The sequence below is a fragment of the Schistocerca nitens genome, chromosome 5 (assembly GCF_023898315.1).
Source record: "Schistocerca nitens isolate TAMUIC-IGC-003100 chromosome 5, iqSchNite1.1, whole genome shotgun sequence".
NCBI lineage: Eukaryota > Metazoa > Arthropoda > Insecta > Orthoptera > Acrididae > Schistocerca > Schistocerca nitens.
Genome location: NC_064618.1, coordinates 221,413,251 through 221,436,891, shown reverse-complemented (window position 1 = coordinate 221,436,891; position 23,641 = coordinate 221,413,251). Strand labels below are relative to the sequence as shown.

The 23,641-nt window shown below is 44.9% G+C and overlaps 1 protein-coding gene across 1 annotated transcript in view; it reads right to left on the bottom strand.

The window, feature by feature from the left end:
- Positions 1–2,417: 2,417 nt before the first annotated feature.
- LOC126260107 (uncharacterized) overlaps positions 2,418–23,641 on the bottom strand; it is a 191,736-nt gene continuing 170,512 nt past the window's right edge. The window contains exons 6-8 of the mRNA XM_049957338.1: positions 18,467–18,883; positions 11,576–11,677; positions 2,418–5,772 (exon numbers count right to left, since the gene is read on the bottom strand). Coding sequence (XP_049813295.1) covers positions 5,285–5,772; positions 11,576–11,677; positions 18,467–18,883 — 1,007 coding nt within the window. The 3' untranslated portion in view covers positions 2,418–5,284. The remainder of the gene's footprint in view (positions 5,773–11,575; positions 11,678–18,466; positions 18,884–23,641) is intronic.

The window sequence follows — 23,641 nt, the reverse complement described above, 5'->3', positions numbered from 1 at the left end:
AATTGACGTTTTGCGTAAAGTCTAGAATCTTACGGACGTTTGAGTATAGTAGAATGGTAAGTATAAACAGAACGACTAATAGTACCCTTCGGGTCAGATAGCATGAAATGGTTGAAATGGCTCTGAGTACTATGGGACTTAACTGCTGAGGTCATCAGTCCCGTAGAACTTAGAACTAGTTAAACTTAAGTAACCTAAGGACATCACACATATCCATGCCCGAGGCAGGATTCGAACCTGCGACCGTAGCGGTCGCCTGGTTCCAGACTGTAGCGCCTAGAACCTCTCGGCCACTCCGGCCGGCAGCATGAAATGAATTTTACCTTTTCAGTAAACGTAAAACTGAGTGAGAAAGGCCATGGCCGACATTGTAAACATTTGGTTATCTGTTGTTACCGGCACGTAAAGGGACCGTTGTCACAAGTGTGACGGTTAATATTGTAAATACTAAGTGTGGATAGCGTCTTCATATGCTAATGTTGTTAACTGATTATTACTGCTGATGAATTCATGTGTATGTGTAATCAATAAAGAAGTGTTGCAGCTACAAACTGGTTGTGTTACTGGTATACAAGGTTAGTGTGCAACCGCCACATGAATATGGCGCATACTGATTTTTCTCCTCACACCCATCCTCCACATGTCGTGTAATGTTAAGTACGTGTCCTGTACGTGTATAAGTTTCGGTTCTGTCAATGGCTTGACTTGAGTCACCCTTCTACATTCAAGGTTGTGTTGCAGACGTCACAGACGTAGAACTGCCCTATCGCTGTGAGGTCTCTTGGGGTCTTTAATGAATTTTAATACTGTGGCAACATTTGTCTTGTACTGTAGAAGCCCACCAGATGCGGCTTCCTACGTTGGTGTAGGTGTGGTCTCGTGGTGCGCTGGCGCGCTAACGAAACGTCATTCAGTGAACAGTCACTTATTTCGGAGGGTTTTACAATCATTCTGTCTTCTTCCCAGTGCGCATTAGCAGAGGTCGTACTATGCCCACATTGCATAGACGCACGGGGTAGCGTGTCAGACCCCGGCAAGGAATATGCTGGAGCGGCCCCTGCGTTGTCTATGGTCTGTGCGACTGCCTCGTCAAAGAAAGGTATGGCGGCCTTGCGTCTCTGCAGCCTGGCGTGGCTGTGAAAGTACGTTGGAGCATCACCACTCTCATTCATTGAGCTGCACTTAGGCTAGAAATCTGCATGCACCTGTTGCCGTATGTCGTGATGGCGTATAGGCGGAAGACCCAACAGTGACACGGAGTACAGACTGAGAGACAGTCTCAGCATTCAGCTCATAACGCAGTACTTTTACTGTCCAGCAGTAGTGGCAGAGGCACCCTGCTCCCAGCCTGAGCAGCTCGTAGACGTCAGTTCTTCATTCATGGATGACGGCCCGGCCCTCATCTTTGAGTAGTCACAGGTGTGGCCGGCACGAATCCAGCTCTCAGAGTTGAAGTTCCCTTCTCAGCCGGAGGGCTGTGGACTCATAACAGTAGACTCCAAGATGGCTGGTAACTCTTCGTTGTCTTCACCAGGTTGTCCTGCAACTAGTAGAGCTGGCCTTTCCCAGCATCACTGTTGCAGATGGAGTGAACAGACTCTGAGAGTGTTTGGAAGTGAGGCGAGGGTTTTAGAGCGCTCGCTTGCGTGATGCCAACTTAGGGTGTGACCGAATCATACTCCCATTTCTCGAGCCTGTCAGCGCTCTTGACTAGCCTAATTTTTACATTTCAGAGCTACAGGACGTTCCTGTGCCCAAAATTTGCAACCTGAAAGGCGTTCTTCTGTCGTCTGTACTTACTACACGTAGCCCGATTGACAGAATAGTGTTGTGTCTGCTCTGTTCTGTTGTCTAGGTCCCGAATCAGTTAGTTCCCCGCTTGTTTGGACTTCCGATTCGTGTGAGAGCTGACATTGGTTATGCCACCGTTGCATACTCGAGAGATGGGCTCCACTTAGTCAGTTGCAACAAAAGTTTATCCGTCGCTTAGTTACTATTCTGCTGTGCGCCAATGCTGTTCTTTAAGAATGTCATTACCTAATAAAGCTATCATGTAATTTAGATACGTTACCTTATGTGTACACTCTAATGTAGTTTGTCATTTCATTCAGTAGATACTCTATTCCACACATTTGTATGCATTCAACACTTTTTCCAGTGCGTTTTTTGTTATTTTTATGTCATCACAGTTTCCTGCGTTAAATTATTATCTATACATTTTATTGGTCTTACAGAGCAATTTTTCCTACGGTAGTATTTGGGTCTAGCCTGTGGTAGGTTTGAAAGGTTTTGGCTGATAATCGTATAAAATTGATGATCTACTGCTGTATTAAGATTAATGACTTAGTTGGTTCAGTAGTATACACGAAACAAGTATAATGACACTAAAGTAAAAGCGTTTTGATGTATTTATTTAGTTCTCATTTTTCTTCGGTTCTGTGGTGTCACTTAAGCTCAAGCTACTCGTTCATAGAACGAAACACTAGATAATTCACATAAAGCTACTAAAATAAATTATAAGAGATACTAAATTAAAAACACGTAAACATATAACTACAATAAATACAAGTAAATCACATATTACAGGGAAATACTGTAAATTACACCGAGGAACGCCTGTACAGAATAAAAGGAGAATGTCACAAGGAAACATTAAATTCAGGACTTAAAATCTCGTTTTTATCACTCGCATGTTTTAGTTTTGAAGAGAGCATATTTAGAATGAAACTGGCAGAATAGTGCACGTCATTCAGTGTACTCTTTAAGGAAATTTTAGTTAAACGTAAATCACTCATTTGTCAGGTGTTGGGGTGAACGCTCCCGGTCATTTTGATTATTCAATGTCATTAACAATTTATACCATGGGAGAGAGGGGTGCCAAAGTCAGAGTGCCGAGACGCTTGAGCAAGTTAACATCCTGTTATTACGTCGCATGGAATACAGAGAGAAGTTCGGTTTTCTAGAATGTTTGCTGAGGTTATATGAACCCGGTTCGTCCATCCTGGGAATCCTAAATATCGACGATTTTTGCCTGTTATCGATATCGATACTGAAAAGATATTGGCTCTAGGTATTCCAAGACTTTCGTGATCAATTGCAAGATAATTTCTTCCTTTAATTGTACTGTGAAACCTTGCTTATTGCCACACTTTATGATTCTTGGTCAACACGCAGTACGATATAGGTTTTCAAGAGTAAATCTGTGAATCTCAAAATAATATGTGATATAAATCTCGGGATCTTTTCATTGCATTAAATTACAAGTTAAAGTTTTTTAAACCACCAAGGGATCATGGGCTTTGGAATGTGACATCAATTTCAACTTAATACTTCTACCCGTTCCTGCGAAAGAGGTGTCTTAACAAAGGGGCAGACAGACAGTAGGATAACTCGAGGTAAAAAATAAATAAACATATGACATAAGCAGAAATTAACAATTTTCGGATTTTTCAGCTTACTTGTACTCTGAAACCTTGCCTCTGTCCCAATTACGTGATTCTAGCTCAACAGAAAGTACCCCCCGGATTTTGATGAGAAGCCTAAAATTTTCAAACTCAGTTTTCTTGAAAACGGTTGAGTGTTGCGTTTTCCTGTTCACATATGTTCTAGTCGTGCCCTAAACACTCCGTCAATACGAATCAAGTCGATGCGGGGAAGTTCGTATGGTACGCTTGTAAGATTCACTGCAAGAAAGGAAATGTAGTCCACCCAGAAAGGAGGCAGCTTACAAATATCTTGTTCGACCGATACTTCAGCACTGATGGTCAGTCTGCGACTCTTACCAGACAGGACTGATAAACAGAGGATCCAAAAAAAGAGTAGCATATCTCGTCACAGGGTCATGTAATAAGGTAATTGCAAATGTATCGCGAAGAAGCTTAGTCAACTCCAGTGGCAGTTGTTATTAGGCAGGAGTCGTGCATTGCAATGTGGTGTAGTGTTAAAATTCTGAAAGTTTACATTAAACAATGGAAAGTCGAGAATGAATTAACGAAGCATTTTGAAAATGGTAGATTGCTACTCACCGTGTAGAGACGATTAGCTGCTCTACATTAAACTTCCGGCCAAAAGGCCATTTTCTGCAAAACAAAATACACATTCACAGAATCATAACTCTCTCTCACACACACATGTTTTTTGTAAATTTGTGTGTGTTTTATACTTCATAACAAGTCTTTTGGCCGAATGCTTAATGGTGAGCAGTCTTTCAGTTGCTCGTATCTGTGAGCCAACGTCTCCTCTGTAAGTTGGGTAGCATCCATCCTTTTCATAATATTGACGAGAGCGTACATCCGCAGAAAAGTCAACCAGTATAGTTCTAACTCCCACGTACACCTCACAGAAAGACCATGAAGATAAGAGTAGATATATTAGAGTTCACATGGAGGCCTATCAACAATCGTTCTCAGCCACTATTCGCAATTGGAATGGGAATGTGGGCTGGGGGAGGATAATAATGGCAGCCACCTCTGGACCCTGGAACACACACAGTTAGGTAGTTTTCAGAGTATAGTTCTAGATATACAAAGTGTCCCAGAAACGTTGCAGCAAACTTGTAGGCGATGTGGGGCACAAGATAAGGTTTGAGGATTGCGTAGGAACCCATGACTGCAAACATCAGGGGTAAGTGGTAACAGACGTCGAAGATCGGAGAGGACAAGGAGGTGATTCACTTGAAACATTTATTGGACATAACGAGTACACATGGTGTAAGAAAAGAATATGGCTCTGATGTTACAACAGATGCTAGAAATTTGCACCATCAAACGCCATGCATACAGACATCGACGGAGCATTGACTGCCGGACACGACCGAACACACCGGGAGTTTCTTTGATTGTAGCAGCTGCACAGACGATTTTTGCGACGGGATCCGTTCAGACTCCACATGTTTGCAATACATGAGAGATTTCTTGCTCACCACAGAAGGAAATCAAGGCACTATAAATCCGGTAAGTGTGGGCGCAAAAATCTTATGAGAAGAGCACCACCAAGCGGCGTATGACAGCATCTGCAACCATCACTTCCTATGCAATTCTCAATCCTTGCGATGTGCCCCACCTCCCCTAGAAGTTTGTCGCAACATTTCTGGGACACCCTGCAGATGTAGATGTAACAGTCTCAGCTACAGAGTTATTACTACTGGAAGAGCTACTTTGTTTCCTATTGTCCAGTACCCTTGTAGTCGATCTGCTTGAGTAACTGTTTCATTGTCATGATTTACACAGAATGTTCGTTCTGTTAAGCAGCATCAGAAAATCAGAATGAGTCAATACACGAATAGTCACTGTGATTGTACATGGTCGCTTTCTTCAGCGTCGCGATCTTCATCGCCAAACGGCCGGTCAGTCCAGTGTGGCCACTGCTTGAGGAGCGAGAAGAGCGCCCCGCCTGGGCTGATGGTGCCTGCCAGCTGGCAGTGCCCCACCAGGTGGTAGTCCTGTGCCAGGACCCCCCGGTCCTGCGCCAACGCCAACAGGGTGTCCAAGGCGTGCAGCGCAGTCGGCGTCGGTAGGTGTCTGCAGAAGGTGCCCATCAGCGCCACGACCAGGCAGCGGCCGCCACTGTCCTCTGGAGTGTCCACCTCCACACCCAGGCTGAGGTCTGCCGCCAGCTCCCAGCCGCGGCCCTCGTACACGGCGCCAGACGGCGCCACCACGAAGTGGAACGGCAGGTCCGCCCGCCCGCGGCAATGCACCTCGAAGTTCTGGAAGCTGCGCATCTGACGGCGCTCACCCTCCGCACCTGTAGTTTCCCTTGTTCTGGTGTGACCTGGAAAATCAGCATCTCTATCAGTCTATTTTTATACTCCAAAATTAATAAAATACTCTGCTGTCCATTAAATGGAAATGGAAATAAGAGTTTGGCGTCATTGGCTGGGAGGCCCCTTACGGGGCAGGTCCGGCCACCTTGTTGAAGTCTTATTACATTCGACGTCACATTGGGCGACCTGCGCGCCAGATGGGGTTGGAATGATGATGAAGACAACACAATACCCAGTCTCCGAGCGGAGTAAATTCCAGACCAGGCCTGGAATCGAACCCGGGCCCGTAGGATAGCAGTCCGTCACGCTGACCACTCAGCTATCGGATCGGACTGTCCATTAAAAAAGCAGCACCACGATGGTGGCGCTCAACAAACTTTAAACTGTCACGCACTATATGCTTGTATATGCAAATGATTAGGGTTGAGTGTAACTGCACGAAGTAAAAAGAAGTAATGCTTTCTGCATTTAATACAGGGTGTAACAAAAAGGTACGGCCAAACTTTCAGGAAACATTCCTCACACACAAAGAAAGAAAATATGTTATGTGGACATGTGTCCGGAAACGCTTACTTTCCATGTTAGAGCTCATTTTATTACTTCTCTTCAAATCACATTAATTATGGAATGGAAACAAACAGTAACAGAACGTACCAGCGTGACTTCAAACACTTTATTACAGGAAATGTTCAAAATGTCCTCCGTTAGCGAGGATACATGCATCCACCCTCCGTCGCATGGAATCCCTGATGCGCTGATGCAGCCCTGGAGAATGGCGTATTGTATCACAGCCGTCCACAATACGAGCACAAAGAGTCTCTCCATTTGGTACCGGGGTTGCGTAGACAAGAGCTTTCAAATGCCCCCATAAATGAAAGTCAAGAGGGTTGAGATCAGGAGAGCGTGGAGGCCATGGAATTGGTCCGCCTCTACCGATCCATCGGTCACCAAATCTGTTGTTGAGAAGCGTACGAACACTTCGACTGAAATGTGCAGGAGCTCCATCGTGCATGTACCACATGTTGTGTCGTACTTGTAAAGGTACATGTTCTAGCAGCACAGGTAGAGTATCCGTATGATATCATGATAACGTGCTCCATTGAGCGTAGGTGGAAGAACATGGGGCCCAATGGAAACATCACCAACAATGCCTGCCCAAACGTTCACAGAAAATCTGTGTTGATGACGTAATTGCACAATTGCGTGCAGATTCTCGTCAGCCCACACATGTTGATTGTGAAAATTTACAATTTGATCGCGTTGGAATGAAGCATCATCCGTAAAGAGAACATTTGCACTGAAATGAGGATTGACACATTGTTGGATGAACCATTCGCAGAAGCGTACCCGTGGAGGCCAATCAGCTGCTGATAGTGCCTGCACACGCTGTACATGGCACGGAAACAACTGGTTCTCCCGTATCACTCTCCATACAGTGACGTTGTCAACGTTACCTTGTACAGCAGCAACTTCTCTGACGCTGACATTAGCGTTATCGTCAACTGCACGAAGAATTGCCTCGTCCATTGCAGGTGTCCTCGTCGTTCTAGGTCTTCCACAGACGCGAGTCATAGGCTGGAATGTTCCGTGCTCCCTAAGACGCCGATCAATTGCTTCGAACGTCTTGCTGTCGGGACACCTTAGTTCTGGAAATCTGTCTCGATACAAACGTACCGCGCCACGGCTATTGCCCCGTGCTAATCCATACATCAAATGAGCATCTGCCAACTCCGCATTTGTAAACATTGCACTGACTGCAAAACCACGTTCGTGATGAACACTAACCTGTTGATGCTACGTACTGATGTGCTTGATGCTAGTACTGTAGAGCAATGAGTCGCATGTCAACACAAGCACCGAAGTCAACATTACCTTCCTTCAATTGGGCCAACTGGCTGTGAATCGAGGAAGTACAGTACATACTGACGAAACTAAAATGAGCTCTAACATGGAAATTAAGCGTTTCCGGACACATGTCCACATAGCATCTTTTCTTTACTTGTGTGTGAGGAATGTTTCCTGAAAGTCTGGCCGTACCTTTTTGTAACACCCGTATACAGGGAAAGCTTTCTTATTCAGAAGTTGCATGTGAATGTAGGATGTTTTTGAGAAGATCATGTTATGTCTTGGCTAAAAAAGTGAGAGATCTATCAGAATGAGACGCAATTTGATAGCGGTAAGATAATGAGCTCTTAAGACTACAGTTTATCGTTCTATAATATTGCTATTTGTTTTTTTCAGCATCTCTCGGCACTCCTGCAGATATACGCTGACGGAAAAAAAGATCGAAACACAAAGAAGGAGTTGTGTGTTTCTACATCTGAGAGATGTGTCTATTCAAATTTCGCACCAACCGCATAAGAGTGACGCTATTAGCGCCACTATGAGGATGAAAATCAGGTCTGCTTTGAATACACGCTGTAGAGGTCTTACCCGACAGTTATCTTTGAGAGAGGACATGGTGGGTTGACGTTGGTCAAGAATGCCTTTAAGGCGACAAAGACGCCGTTATCAACACATCACTGAGTTTTAGCAAGGTCTTGTAGTAGGGCTACGAGAAGCTGAAAGTTCCTTCTGCCAGTGTCGTCGTAACGACAGTCTGCTTCACATCTCCTGTGCAGCAAGCTACGTAAATTTAAGTATTAACTGTATTTTTCTTACTGGTCACTTATTTTTCTGTGTGTTTTTGCTTTTAGGAAGCTTTAATTTTCCAGTACTAGTAATAGCGTTCCATAGATTTCGTGTTTGTTTTGAATACAGTCCAGAGACGGTTAGTACTTATTTTCATTGTTTCCAACAAGAAATGTCTAATAACAACAGTTTAGTCAGCTATCAGCCGCCTTTAGTGAATTAGCAGTATAGTTAAAAGTTGATTACTTAACTCTCTACAGTAAATTGTTGATTTCTTAGGATGGATAGGATGTGTGACTGCTGTGTACGGACGCAGGAGGAGCTGGCCATTGTTCGCGAACAGCTGAGCGTGCTGATGGCCACGGTCAGTGGTCTTCAGGCTGCTGCCTCGGAGTGGGGATTCTGGTGCGTCGCGTGGTACACCCCAGGTGTTACATGCTTCACCACGGTCCCTGCTGTCGAGACATCTTCGCGAGTACCGGGCGCGGTTGGGCCACTCTCTCCCCAAGGGGAGTGGCGGGTTCAACTGCGTTCGCGTCGCACGAGGCGGAGGGTCAATGTGGAGGCTGGCCGTGTGGTATCGCCCGCTCTGCCTGTGAGTGGACATGTGGCCGCTCCTTCAGCAAGGTCCGAGCAGGCACACGGGGGGGGGGGGGGGGTTATTAGTGATTGGGAGCTCCAATGTTAGGCGGGTGATGGAGCCCCTTAGGCAAATAGCGGAAAGGTCGGGGAAGAAGGCCATGTTCACTCTGTCTGCTTGCCGGGGGTTCTCATCCGAGATGTGGAGGAGGCCCTGCCGACGGCGATAGAGAACACTGGGTGCACCCGACTGCAAATTGTTGCTCATGTCGGCACCAATGACTCCTGCCGTCTGGGTTCAGAGGTCATCCTCAGTTCATACTGGCGGTTGGCGGAGTTGGTGAAGGCGGAAAGCCTCGCTCGCAGGGTGGAATCTGATCTAACTACTTGTAGTGTCGTTCACAGAACCGATCGCGGTCCTCTGGTTTGGAGCCGAGTGGAAGGCTTAAACCAAAGGCTCAGACGGTTCTGCGGAGATCTGGGGTGCAAATTTTTCGACCTTCGCTATTGGGTGGAGAAATGTAGGGCCCCCCTGAATAGGTCAGGCGTGCACTACACGCAGGAAGCGGCTTCAAGGGTAGCGTAGTACGTGTGGATATGTGGGTTTTTTTAGATTAGATAATTCCCTCCGTAGGCCCTACGAGACGCCTCCTGAGGCGCGACAAGGTAGCAGTAGGCAAAACGCAACAGGGAATGACGGTATTAATGTGGTAATAGTAAACTGCAGGAGCGTCTATAGAAATGTCCCAGAACCGCTCGCATTAATAAACGGTCACAATACCCACATAGTACTAGGGACGGAAAGTTGGCTGAAACCAGATGTAAACAGTAATGAAATTCTAAACTTACATTGGAATGTATACCGCAAGGACATGCTGGACAGTGAAGGGGGAGGCGTGTTTATAGCGATAAAAGTGCAATAGTATCGAAGGAAATTGACAGAGATCCGAAATGCGAAATAGTTTGGGTGAAGGTCACGTTTAAAGCAGGCTCAGGCATGGTAACTGGATGTCTCTATAGGCCCCCTGGCTCAGCAGCTGTTGTGGCTGAGCACGTGAAGGAAAATTTGGAAAATATTTCAAGTAGATTTCCCGACAATGTTATAGTTTTGGGTGGAGATTTTAATTAACCAGATATAGACTGGGAGACTCAAACGTTTATAACGGGTGGCAGGGACAAAGAATCCAGTGAAGTTTTTTTAAGCGCATTATCTGAAAACTACCTTGAGCAGTTAAACAGAGAAACGACTGTGGTGATAACATATTAGACTTTCTGTTTAAACTCAGAAGAGTGTTCTTGGAGCTGCTCTGTACCCATTCTGGACGTGTGGGGTGTCGCATTGTCCTGCTAGAATTCCCCAATTCCGTCGGAATGCACAATGGACACGAATGGATGCAGGTGATCAGGCAGGATGCTTACGTACGTGTCGCCTGTCAGAGCCATATCTAGACGTATCAGGTATCCCATATCATTCCAACTGCACAAGACCCATGCCATTACAGAGCCTCCACCAGCATGAACAGTTCCCTGCTAACATACAGGGTCCATGGATTCATGAGGTTGTCTCCATTCCCGTAAACGTCCATTCGCTCGATACAGTTTGAAACGAATCTCGTCCTACCAGGCAACAAGTTTCGAGTCATCAACAGTCTAATGTCGGTGTTGACGCGCCCAAGAGAGGCGTAAAGCTTTGTGTCGTGCAGTCATCAAGGATACACGACTGGGCCATATCGATGATGTTTCGTTGAATGGTTCGTACGCTGACACTTGTTGGCGGTCCAGCATTGAAATCTACAGCAATCTGAAGAAGGGTTGCACTTCTTCAGTCGTCGTTGCTCCCGTTCTTACAGGATCCTTTTCCGGCTGCAGTGATGTCGGAGATATGATGTTTTACCGGATTCCAGATATTCACGGTACACTCGTGAAATGGTCGTACGGGAAAATCCCCACTTCACCACTACCTCGGAGATGTGTATCCCATCGCTCGTGCGTCGGCTATAACACTACGTTCAGACTCACTTAAATCTTGATAACCTGCCATTGTAGCATCAGCAACCGATCTAACAACTGCGTTAGACACTTGTTGTCTTATACAGGCGTTACCGACCGCAGCGCCATATTCTACCTGTTTGCATATCCCTGAATTTGAATACGCCTGCCTGTACCAGTTTCTCTGGCGCTTCAGTGTATTTTCAGTACAGGTAACGTGTGGTTGCTATTCGAAGTCTGGATCTGCTCTAATAAAGCTAGGGCGGAAAACATGACTGACTGTTGCTGTTTACCATTTGAAATCAAAATAAATGTAAGTAACAGGAGTAAAATGACATTCTGCAAGTCTCACAGTTTTCCAGCATGTTGTTAGCTTCGACTTGTACCTGTTAAGAGATCGAATGTCAACTAAAAGAGAGGGAGAAAAGACGATCCCTGTGAATGTACAGGTAAAAATTATGTTGATCCAATTGACAGATTGCTAGTTCTGTTTTCCCGTGGAAATTCATCGTTACAGGATATTACTGGTATCCGGACGCACGCAGCCAATGGAAAGATGAGACACACATTAACACACTACGCGTCATATGGTACATACCCCTGGATACTTACAGATGACCACCGTCTTGACAGGGCGCTGCAGCTTCGAGATTGGCGCTACGGCTGGAATGGCCAGCCACTGCACTCGCGACACCAGTTTCAGGTCAAATATTTCTGAAACAAATGCGACCATTGCATCAGGCAGGCAGCGAAGCGAGCATGTAGTGCGGAGCTGCGATATAATTCTGCTGAATTTTCGCCTTTCACGGTTCCGTGCCTCAGCCTGCAAAAACGAAATCCTCAAAAGGTCGCTTTGTTGTCCATCCGTCCGTCTCACTGTCTGTCTTCTGTCCGACTATTAAGAACGCTTTTTCTCAGGTAAGGGAAGATGTATGAAGTTCATAGTGATGTCACATAGTAACTTCTATGATCCCTTGGAGGTGTAAAAATTTTAAGCTTCTAAGTCACTACAATCAAAAGAGACGGCCATTTCTGTCACATATTTTTATACTTGAAAACTCACTCATCAAAACCCTTATGGGGCTTTACGTTCACTTACAATGGAGAAATTTGGCAATAAGTAAGATTTCACGGTAAAAGTAAAGGAAAAAATCCAAAAAATGTTAATTTACAATTATATAACGCGAAGGAATATTTTTTGTCATTTTTATCCATCTGTGTGTTACTCCACCCGTTAAGGCCATTTTCTCTGGTTCAGCGTATCAAGTTCAAATTTATGTCACATACCAAGGTCCATGGTCCCTTGGCGGTGTAAAACTTGTAAGCTTCTAAGTCGATGCAGTCATAATATTCGGTCATTTTTGTCGCATATTTTGATACTCACAGACTCACTCATCAAAACTTTTGATGCACTTTCCATCGACCTAGAATCTTGAAATTCGGCAAGAAGCATCGTTTCACAGTAAAAATGAAGTAAAAACTCTGAAACTTGTTAAATTGTAATTATATCACTTGAAAACACCTTTTGCCATTTGAACATACATTGCACTCATCAGCCGCCGTTGGTGTAATAGACGTACATTATTGCACGCAAACATAAAATGTGAGTTATAGTCATGTTTTAGTAAGTAAGTAAAAATGTTTTATTAAATCTCCTCTCTCTGCTTATATAACCAGAAGTCCCTTGCTTTTTGTATGTCCGAGTTAGTCTGGGGATCTACTGTAGAGATTTTGATACGGTCTTGTAATTCCCGGGACCAGTATCTCACTGGAATCGATAACGGAAAAAATCGTTGAGATTCTCGATTCCCAGGATCGATGAACTATATATGTACGTAAGTTGGTACGGAACTCTTAGCGTGCGAGTCCTACTCTCGCTTGGCTAATTTTTTATCAATCTAAGATCGATTCCAAGCACTTTATCTACACCCAGCGCCGGTTCCAGCGCCGAGATGTCCATCTGGCGTGTGTTGCGTCGACGTTTACACATGAAACCATACAAAATTCAGCTACTGCAAGCTCTTCGTGAAGGAGACAAACAACGACGTGTGCAGTTCTGTAATTTCGTTCTTAGCAAGATGGAGGTGACAGTTTTCTTCCACACTTAGTGTCTAGTGACGAGGCAACATTCCATTCAAATGGAAAGGTTAACCGTCATAATGTGAGAATATGGGGTACGGAACAGCCACATGAAGTTTTACGATATGAGAGGGACTCTCCTAAATTTAATGTGTTTTGTGCAGAAAAAGGTGTATGGTCCATTTTTCTTTGCCGAGGACACTATTACAGGAAGCACATATCTCGATAATTATGCTTGAGAACTTTCTTTTCCCATAGTTGGAGACTGATTCGAACGACTTCATTTACCAACGGGATGGTGCACCGCCATATTGGCATCTGGAAGTGCGGTAATTTTTAAATCAAAGGATTGCTGAAAGATGGATCGGTCGCACTGTATCAAATGATTCAGCATTACATTACTGGCCTCCAAGGTCACGGGACCTGACTGCGATTATTTCTTGTAGGGATTTATAAAAGATTCTGTTCATGTGCCTCCTTTACCAACAACAATGAATGGAGACGTCGCATAACAGCAGCGGTGGAAGCTATAACCCAAGACATGCTCACTGCAGTGTGGGAACAATTTGATACCACATTGACATATGCCGTGCTTCTCAAAGGGGGGGGGGGGGGGAACAATGAACAACTAGAAAAAGATATGAAAAAAGCTTTTTGAGTTTCCCTTGCGTCAAAAAACAAAATTCATTGCATATTTTTATCAGCTTCACAAATATAGATGTGCCAACTCGGATGATTCTTTTTGATACACCCTACATAATCAGAAATTAACACTTTCTGGGTTCCTTCCTTTACTTGTAGCATTAAACCTTACTTCTTGCCAAATTTCATGATTGTTGGTCAACGGTAAATGCCCCATAGGTTTTGATGAGTGGATTTGTGAGTATCAAAATATGTGACAAAAGTGGCCATATCTTTTAATTGTATTGGTTCATAAGCTTGCATTTATTACACCAAGGAACTACAGACCTTAGTATGCGACGTAAATTTCAACTCGATATGTACAACTATTCCTGAGAAAAAAGGGGTCTTAACAGATGGCGAGATAGACGGACTGTTGAATAACAAATGGCAATTTTTTTTCTTATGATATAATTGCAAATTAACAATTTTCGGATATTTTTCCCTTACTTGAACGGTGAAACGTTGCTTCTTGCCAAATTTCATGATGTCGGGTGAACAGGAAGAACCCTATAGGTATTGATGAGTTTAATAAAACAAGAAAGAAACGATTTTTGGACAACATGGTTGTGGAGAGAAGCAGCGATTAGTATGATTAATCAATAATTCAAGAACATACTAAATCGCATTTATTATTGTTATAATACCGCCAACCGATTTCAACCCGACGTAGGGGTCATCTTCGACCAATGGTGCAAACGCTCAGAAGATGACCCCTACGTCGGGTTGAAACCGGCTGGCGGTATTATAACAATAATAAATGCGATTAAGACTGTTCTTGAATTATTTATTAAGAAAGAAACGTCCGAACAGGCTTTGAAAGCCCAACGGTACTAACCGGCCGCCGTGTCATCCTCGGCCCTCAGCCCTTAGGCATCACCGGATGCGGATACACCGCTCTCCCGACCATTGTCAATTTTCGTGACCGGTGCCGCTACTTCTCAAAAAGTTGCTCCTCAGTTGGCCTCACAAGGGCTGAGTGCACTCCACTTGCCAACAGCACTCGGCAGATCCAGGACGGTGACCCATCCAAGTGCTAGACAAGGCCGACAGCGATTACCTTCGGTGATCAGACTGGAACCGGTGTAACCACTGTGGCAAGGCCGTTGACAATAAGTCAGTTAACAAGTAACAAAATATATGACATAAATGGCCGTATTTTTTTTATTGCATCGACTTAGAAGGCTTGTGCCTGCTACACTTTTCGGATTTTTTACTTTAGTTGTGCTGTGAAACCTTGCTTCTTGCCAAATTTCGTTATTCTGGGTCGATGGGAAATGCGCAATAGCTTTTGATGAGTGAGTTTACGAGTCTCAAAATATGTGACTTAAATGGCCGTACTTTTACATTGCATTAACTTAGATGAGAAAGTCCCTATCGCATCCCTGCACCTCTCCCCCCCTCAGATTTAGTGGTAAAATGAGCCAATGGATAGCCCGTTAAAAACACACATATCAAGCATGAAAACAGGAAGGTGTACTGAACTGTGAAAAAACAAGCAAAATACAAAGTGAACGGTACAAGGTCAAGGTGTACAACTTTGAACGAGTTGCAAGAATCACGGCGTTGTGGTTGTGTTGAATTACAAAGCGCGAGATCCGTTTACCAGTGTCCCTTGTGTCTCATTTTCTCTTTTTTTCACAAAATTATGAACATTCTGTCCGGTCATTGACTTGTCTGTTATCCTTCAGTAATCTTGGCAACTGCTTATAGAATATGACTCCGTGGTAAGAAAGTTCTACCGTCGCAAGTAAATGTGATGAATAGTGAGAGCAGGCGAGACGACACATTGACGTCTTACAAGAATGAAAACAACAAATGAAAGGGAGTGAACTACGTTACAACAAAGGAATTCAAGAGCCAAAACTTCCAAAGCGGAATGCAAGAATCAGAACATGTGGTACTTGTGTAGGACAAATAGAACGTATGTATGTCTGGAGGTTCCTTCCTTACACCTTTACACCTCGCTGTTGCAAATTGACGTTACACAGAGACACAAACTTGATTGAAAATTGAGGTTCGAACAAGACCTCCCTCTTCAAAACCCGATAGCATAGCCAGGACGCCGTGGGGTATCCAAAATCCCTTGGAGCTGTACATCTTCAGCTTGGACCGTTCACTACTTCGATTTTGTTTGTTTTTTCACAGTTCACCACACCTTATTCCTGTTTTCATGCTTGATCTGTGCTCAGTTTTTGGTGAGCTGTTCACTGGGCCATCGTACCAGCAAATCTGAGGGGAGGGGAGATATAATGGGGAGTTTTCCTTGTTAGAAGGTTATTATTTCTTCTTCTTCTAAGGAGCCGTAAACTTTACTATGTGACATAAATTTCAACTTGATACGTCTACTCATCCCTGAGAAAAGGGTTTTTTAACAGTCAGACAGACAAAAAAATGGTTCAAATGGCTCTGAGCACTTTGGGACTTAACATCTGACGTCATCAGTCCCCTACAACTTAGAACTACTTAAACCTAACTACCATAAGGACATCATACACATCCATGCCCGAGGCAGGATTCGAACCTGCGACCGTAGCAGTCGCGCGGTTCCGGACTGAAGCGCTAAGAACCGCTCGGCCACATCGCCCGGCAGACAGACAGACAGTCAGACAGGCGGATAACAAAGTGATCGTATAAGAGTTCCTTTCTTACCGACTGAGGAATCCTGAAAACTGTGCGCTACCAACAAGGGAACCTCCCCATCGCACCCCCATCAGATTTAGTTATAAGTTGCCACAGTGGATAGGCCTTGAAAAACTGAACACAGATCAATCGAGAAAACAGGAAGAAGTTGTGTGGAACTATGAAAAAAATAAGCAAAATATACAATCTGAGTAGTCCATGGGGAAGATAGGCGACATCAAGGAGAGTATGAGCTGAGGAGCGCCGTGGTCCCGTGGTTAGCGTGAACAGCTGCGGAACGAGAGGTACTTGGTTCAAGTCTTGTCTAATTTTTCATTTTCAGAAATTTTCAAAGTTCAGGCACTCACACATAATCAACTTCGCTCTCCAAAATTCCAGGACATGTTCAGATTTGCTTGGACATATGCAGGATTTGACGGTCTACACACAGAAAAATTTGAAAACGTTAAAAACATATGTTTTGACAGAGCACAGGGAAAACTGTGCGACTGTGGAACTGTTGCAGTCATTTGTTGCAGTTTATCTGACAAACTCTTATGTTTTCTTCACTTTTTTGGGAGTGACTATCAAATCCACAAGAAAACCTAAATCGGACAAGGTAGAAGAATCTTTTTACCCATTCGCGAAGTGTACAAGTTAGCTGGGTCGACAACATATTCCTGTCATGTGACGCACATGCCGTCACCAGTGTCGTATGGAATATATCAGACGTGTTTTCCTGTGGAGTAATCGGTTGACCTGTGACCTTGCGATCAAATGTTTTCGGTTCCCATTGGAGAGGCACGTCCTTCCGTCTACTAATCGCACGGTTTTCGGTGCGGTCGCAAAACACAGACACTAAACTTCTTACAGTGAACAGAGACGTCAATGAACGAACGATCATAACTTTGCGAAAATAGAGAAATGAAACTTTTCACCCGAGGGAAGACTTGTACCAAGGACCTCTCGTTCCGCAGCTGCTCATGCTTGTAAGAGGTCCATGATAAAGGAATTTGTTGCTAGCGCGCTCGAGCAGATGTAATTTCGATGGATTCCTCACGCGCTGCCTGCGATATGTAAGCTATAAGAGAATCTCAGACCAGAGAGCTGTTGTCAGCAGTAGGAACTGTGCAGCAGTAGGAGTAAGTAGTTGCTAGCGAGCAGTCGTGTGTGTGGAGTTGGCTGGGCCGGTCCTGGGGGAGCGATGGCGGTGCCTGAGCATTGTAGTATAAGGTAAAAGCAGCCTCGCGCATATGTAGTATTGTTACGTCAAGTCCAAAGTAAATGTTCTTAGAAAGAAATCTCTTAATAATAATCTTTCTTATAAAAATTAACTTTTTGACAATCATTCATCTCAATTTAAAGAATTTACTAATTTCTCCAATCCATGGTCATCCCAATTATTGTAAAGAAAAATCAGTTGTTCCTTTTTATACATGACAAATCTATTGGCCAGCATTGCACTGAGCTGTGCCACAAAAATTTCTTATAGGAGCAGATATATACGCGTTATCCGGCAACTTTATTGAGGTAAGAATTTTCGTTTTTTATTCATAATGATCTTTTAGGGCCATGACGCAGCGCTGCTGACGTCCAAAATTTACCAGTTTAAATCCAGTCAGTTACTGAAAGTTTATAAGTGAGCCACCATTTTTATTGAGAGATTAGTCTCATTTTATTATTGATAGGTTACGCAATTTCTCTGTTGGTAGGTTATACTGAATGTGAGAGATATAATTATATTTTTTACTGTTGGGAGGTTATTATATAATTTATCTGTTGGGAGGTTACACTAAATGTGAATATTACTCATTATTTTATTGTGGGGAGGTTACACACTAACCACGGGGCCACGGCGCTCCTCAGCTCACACTATCCTCGATGTTGCCTATCTTGCGCATGGACTACTCAGTTTGTATATTTTGCTTATTTTTTTCATAGTTTCACGCAACTTCTTCCTGTTTTCTCGATTGATCTGTGGTCAGTTTTTCAAGGCCTATCCACTGTGCCAACTTATAACGAAATCTGAGGAGGGTGCGATGGGGAGGTTCCCTTGCAAGAACCAGCAGCCGATGCTGTTCCGTGCAGTAGCTGGAGAAAGAGAGGGTGGGTGTAGCCTACCTGCGCCGCGTGCGCCGGCCCATCGCGGCCACGTCTTGAGCAGCTGGTAGAGCGCGCGGCCCGGACTGTCCGTGTCGTGCAGCTGGCAGTGGGCCAGCAGGCGCCAGTCCGCGCTCAGGTGGCCCTCGCGCTCGCCCAGAGCCATCAGCTGGTGGAAGGCCTCCACGGCCTCCGCGGTGGGCGGATGGTCGTGGTGTGCGCCGACGAAGCCGACAGCCACGCTGGAGTCGTCGCAGCTGCTCGGCAGACCGGGCCTGACGTCCCAGCCGCGGCCCTCGAACACGCAGCCGCTGGCGCCCACCAGGAAGTTGTAGTGGATGTCTTCCAGGCCCCTGCCGTGCACCGCGAACTCCTGCAGCGTCCGCACGAGCCCAGCCTCCCTCTCTGCTTCCGCGACGCAGCCTGTATCCGTATGACCTGCCCAGAATAAAACCTCTTACTTCTCGAGAATTGCAATGTTGGAGTACATCTGCATACTAGGAAATATGGAAGGCTTTTCAATGTCAATCTTCTGAAGAGTAAGACAAAGCGCTACGAGATAGTCAAATGGTTCAAATGGCTCTGAGCACTATGGGACTCAACTGCTGAGGTTATTAGTCCCCTAGAACTTAGAACTAGTTAAACCTAACTAACCTAAGGACATCACAAACATCCATGCCCGAGGCAGGATTCGAACCTGCGACCGTAGCGGTCTTGCGGTTCCAGACTGCAGCGCCTTTAACCGCACGGCCACGAGATAGTCACTCGTGAACTTCTGTGTGCTGATGATGCTGCAATTGTTGCGAACTCCGCAGAAGAGCTGCAAGAGCTAGTATTAAGATTTAGTCATGCATGCCACCTATTCTCGATGAGTGTAAACAGCAGTAAGACCGTAATAATGGTTCAGGGTGCTAACACAAAGCTCTGCAAGTCGTATATAACTTCTGCGATCTCGGATCTACTATAGAATCAAACATGTCTGTTGACAAGGAAATTGATGCTCGCATTAGAAGAGCTGCGACAACTTTTGGCAAACTCTCTACACGTGTTTGGAAAAACAACAAACTCTCTTTGACCACCAAAATTCTTGTATGTCAAACTTGCGTCCTCAGCATCCTTTTGTATGCATCGGAAACGTGGACTACCTATGCCAAACAAGAACGTCGCCTTAATGCTTTCCATATGCGGTGCCTGAGATCCATCCTCGTAGTAACGTGGAAGCAGTGCTATCTAAAACTAACTGCAACAGTATTTCAGCTATCTTGAAGCAGAGACGACTCCGCTGATTGGGACACGTCCACCGTATGGATCCTGACAGATTACCACGTGAGGTGATGCTTGGAGAGATCTCTATAGCCAAAAGAGCTGTAGGACGTCCTGTATTGAGGTTCCAGGACTCCTGTAAACGAGATATGTAGAGCTTTGGAATCGACACAAACAGATGGGAGGCACGGGGTTACATGAGACCAGAGTGGCATGATGATATATCATCTGAAATGTCGAAGCATGATGAAGGCTTGTTAGACAGATTAAGGCAGAAAAGGCTTAGCAATGCTACCACTGCTCCTGCCTCAGCAGCCAGATACACTTGCGACAATTGCGGCAAGAGATGTCGTGCTGCCATTGGCTTGACAAGTCATATGAAATAATGCAACCCATAAACACACAGACACTGCAACAATCATCTACCAAGATGTCGTGGCCAATATATATATACTTCTCGATCGTAATGTCTTATTTACGAGGGTCTTCTAGACGTAACGCTCGTTTTGATCTGCCGTGCTTTGTCATTTTCCCCATCCCCCCTCCGTCCCTTCCCACCACCAGAGTTACACTATGTGATCAAAAGTATCCGGACACCTGGCTGAAAATGACTTAAAAGTTCGTGGCGCCCTCCATCGGTACGGCTGGAATTCAATATGGTGTTGGCTCACTCTTAGCCTTGATGACAGCTTACGCTCTCGCAGGCATACCTTCAATCAGGTGCTGGATGGTTTCTTGCGGAATGGCACCCAATTATTCACGGAGTGCTGCACTGAGGAGAGGTATCGATGTCGATCGGTGAGGCCTGACACGAAGTCGGTGTTCCAAAACATCCCAAAGGTGTTCTATATGACTCTATGCAGGACTCTATGCAGGTCAGTCCATTACAGGGATGTTATTGCCGTGTAACCATTCCACCACAGGCCGTGCATTATGAACAGGTGCTAGATCGTGTTGAAACATGCAATCGCCATCCCCGAATTGGTTCAAATGGCTCTAAGCACTTTGGGACGTAACATCTGAGGTCATCGGTCCCGCAGACTTAGAGCTACTTAAACCTAACTAACCTAAGGACATCACATACGTCCATGCCCGAGGCAGGATTCGAACATGCGACCGTAGCAGCAGCGTGGTTCCGGTCTGAAGCGCCTAGAACCGCTCGGCCACAGAGGCCGGCCATCACCGAATTCCTCTTCAGCAGTGGGAAGCAATATGGTGCTTAAAACATCAATTTAGGCCTGTAGTGTGATAGTGCCACGCCAAACAACAAGGAGTTCAAGCCCCCTCCATGAAAAACACGACCACACCTTAACACCACCGCCTCCGAATTTTACTGTTGGCACTACACACGCTGGCAGATGAGGTTCATCGGGAATTCGTCATACTGGCACCCTGCCATTGGATCGCCACATTGTGTACCGTGATTCGTCACTCCCCACAACGTTTTTCCACTGTTCAATTGTCCAATATTCACGCTCTTTACACCAAGCAAGCCGTTTGGCATTTACTGGCGTGATGTGTGGTTTATGAGCAGCCGCTCTACCATGAAATCCAAGTTTTCTCACCTCCCGCCTAACTGTCATAGTACTTGCAGTGGATCCTGATGCAGTTTGGAATTCATATTAACAGAATCTTCCGTCGGTTCTTGGTAGAAAAACATTATAATAAATGAAAGGCACCAGTTTGCTTTTGTTCTACAATATTGTAGAACAAAAGCAAACTGGTGCTTTTCATTTATTATCAGTTTGGAATTCCTGTGTAATGGTGTGGATAGGCGTCTGCCTATTACTCATTACGACCCTCTTCAACTGTCGGCGGTCTCTGTCAGTCAAGAGACGAAGTCGGCCTGTACGCTTTTTTGCTGTGTGCTGTACGTGTCCATTCAGCTTTGCACTTCACTATCACATCGGAAACAGTGGACCTAGGGATGTATGGGAGAGTGGAAATCTCGCGTACAGACGTATGACAAAAGTGACACCCAATCACCTGACCACGTTCGAAATCCGTGAGTTCCGCGTAACACCCATTCTGCTCTCTTATGATGTTTAATGACTAGTGAGGTCGCTGATACAGAGTACCTGGCAGTAAGTGGCGGCACAAAGCATTTAATATGAAAAACATATGTTTATTAGGGGTGTCCGGATACTTTTGATCACATAGTGTGCTTCTTACAGCTTCCCTCGCTGGCATCATAGTGATTGTTTTCCTGTTTACTTGTGCGATTTCAAAATGTGACAAAATTAACGACAATACACATTTGGTGGAAGTTTTCCGCCACCGCTGTTTTTGACAAGCATTCAATGTGCAAAATTGAAACTACTACGGCCGAAAATGTCATAGTTAATAAAATATTCCAGGCTATTATGCAATGTTCGGATAGATTTCACATTAAAATCCAACGTTACGACTGAGCAAAACGGCGCAGTGGTTAGCACACTGGACTCGCGTTAGGGAGAACAAAGGTTGAAACCTGTGCCGGGTCATCCTGATTTAGGTTTTCCGTGATTCCCCTCAATCGCTTCAGGCAAATGCTGGGATGGTACCTTTGAAAGGACACAATCGATTTCCTTCCCCATCCTTCCCTACTCCGGTGGAACCCATGGCCTCTCTGATCCCCTTCTCCAAATCAACCAATCAACCAACCAACCTTACGACCCCATCTGTGAAATAGATTATCAAGGAGGATCGTAGCGTCTCTGCTTGGCAGATTAACATCCTCGCTCGCTAGTGACAGCAGCAAAATCCCGTTTACGAGTGCTCCCACTCACTGGCGTGACGTCACACGCTTTGAATACGCGAGCGCAACGGGCAGATGGCGGCTGCAGTCGACTGCTGTTGCCATTGAAAAGTGTCAGACATAGGCCTATATTTAAATTGTGTGTCAGTGAAGAATAATTGCATCAGCGGCATTAGGCATGTTTTCTTCTTCTGCCGAAAGCACTATTGAAATGGCAACGAACAGAAAGAGGGCGTCAGAGGTTGGTTCAAACAAGTTGCGATAACTGAATACGCAGAAAGCCTAAGAAAGTTAGTAGATGGCTGCGATAAATGTTTAAACTTGAACAACGGCTACATACAAAAATAGGTGAGATATTGAGATATGTCGAAAGATAAGTTTTTCGTTATGTTCAATAAAAATATCAGGAGAAACAAACCTTCTTTACTTTTATATTCACGCTCGTGAAATACGTTCTCTACGGCATATTTAACTGAATTTAACAGAATAACAACAAGTGTCTAGTGTGATCAATCGTTCACGCAACCGCTTCGCGGTGTGCAGCCAGTCGGCGTGGCCGGTTGCGGTGTCTGCGGCGCGGTGAGATGAGGTCCGCAGTAAATAAAGTACGGTTTGTCGTGTGAATTATTTCTAACTACTGGCGTAAACGTTTTAAAATAAAAGAAAGTTACTTATGTACATTGGCAAGGAGATGCTGGGACTGCCTCCATTCGTTGTTCTAGCATTTCTAAGACCTGCTTAGGAAATTGCTCATTACACTCTGCTGTTCCCTCTGAAAATGGTAGCAATAATTTAACTGTTTTACGGAAATCGTATTTAATAGTTAATTATTCATACCCTCATGAACTTCTGCATTAAAAAAAACCAGAAATGAAATTCCAATAGTTTGATAACCCGCGAAAACGCTCCATTTGAGTCATGTAATGCCCGTGACCTCACTGGCTAGCACGTTGCGTCTGCTGTCGTAAGGCTCGGTCGCAATGATGCCTTCCTTTGGAATTTACGTTTCGGAATATGGGGCCGGCTGGTGTGGCAGAGCGGTTCTAGGCGCTTCAGTCTGGAACCGCGCGACCGCTACGGTCGCAGGTCCGAATTCTGCCTCGGGCATGGATGTGTGTGATGTCCTTAGGTTAGTTAGGTTTAAGTTCTAGGGGACTGATGAGCGAATGGTGTGTAGTATCTCACTGTAAAAAAAA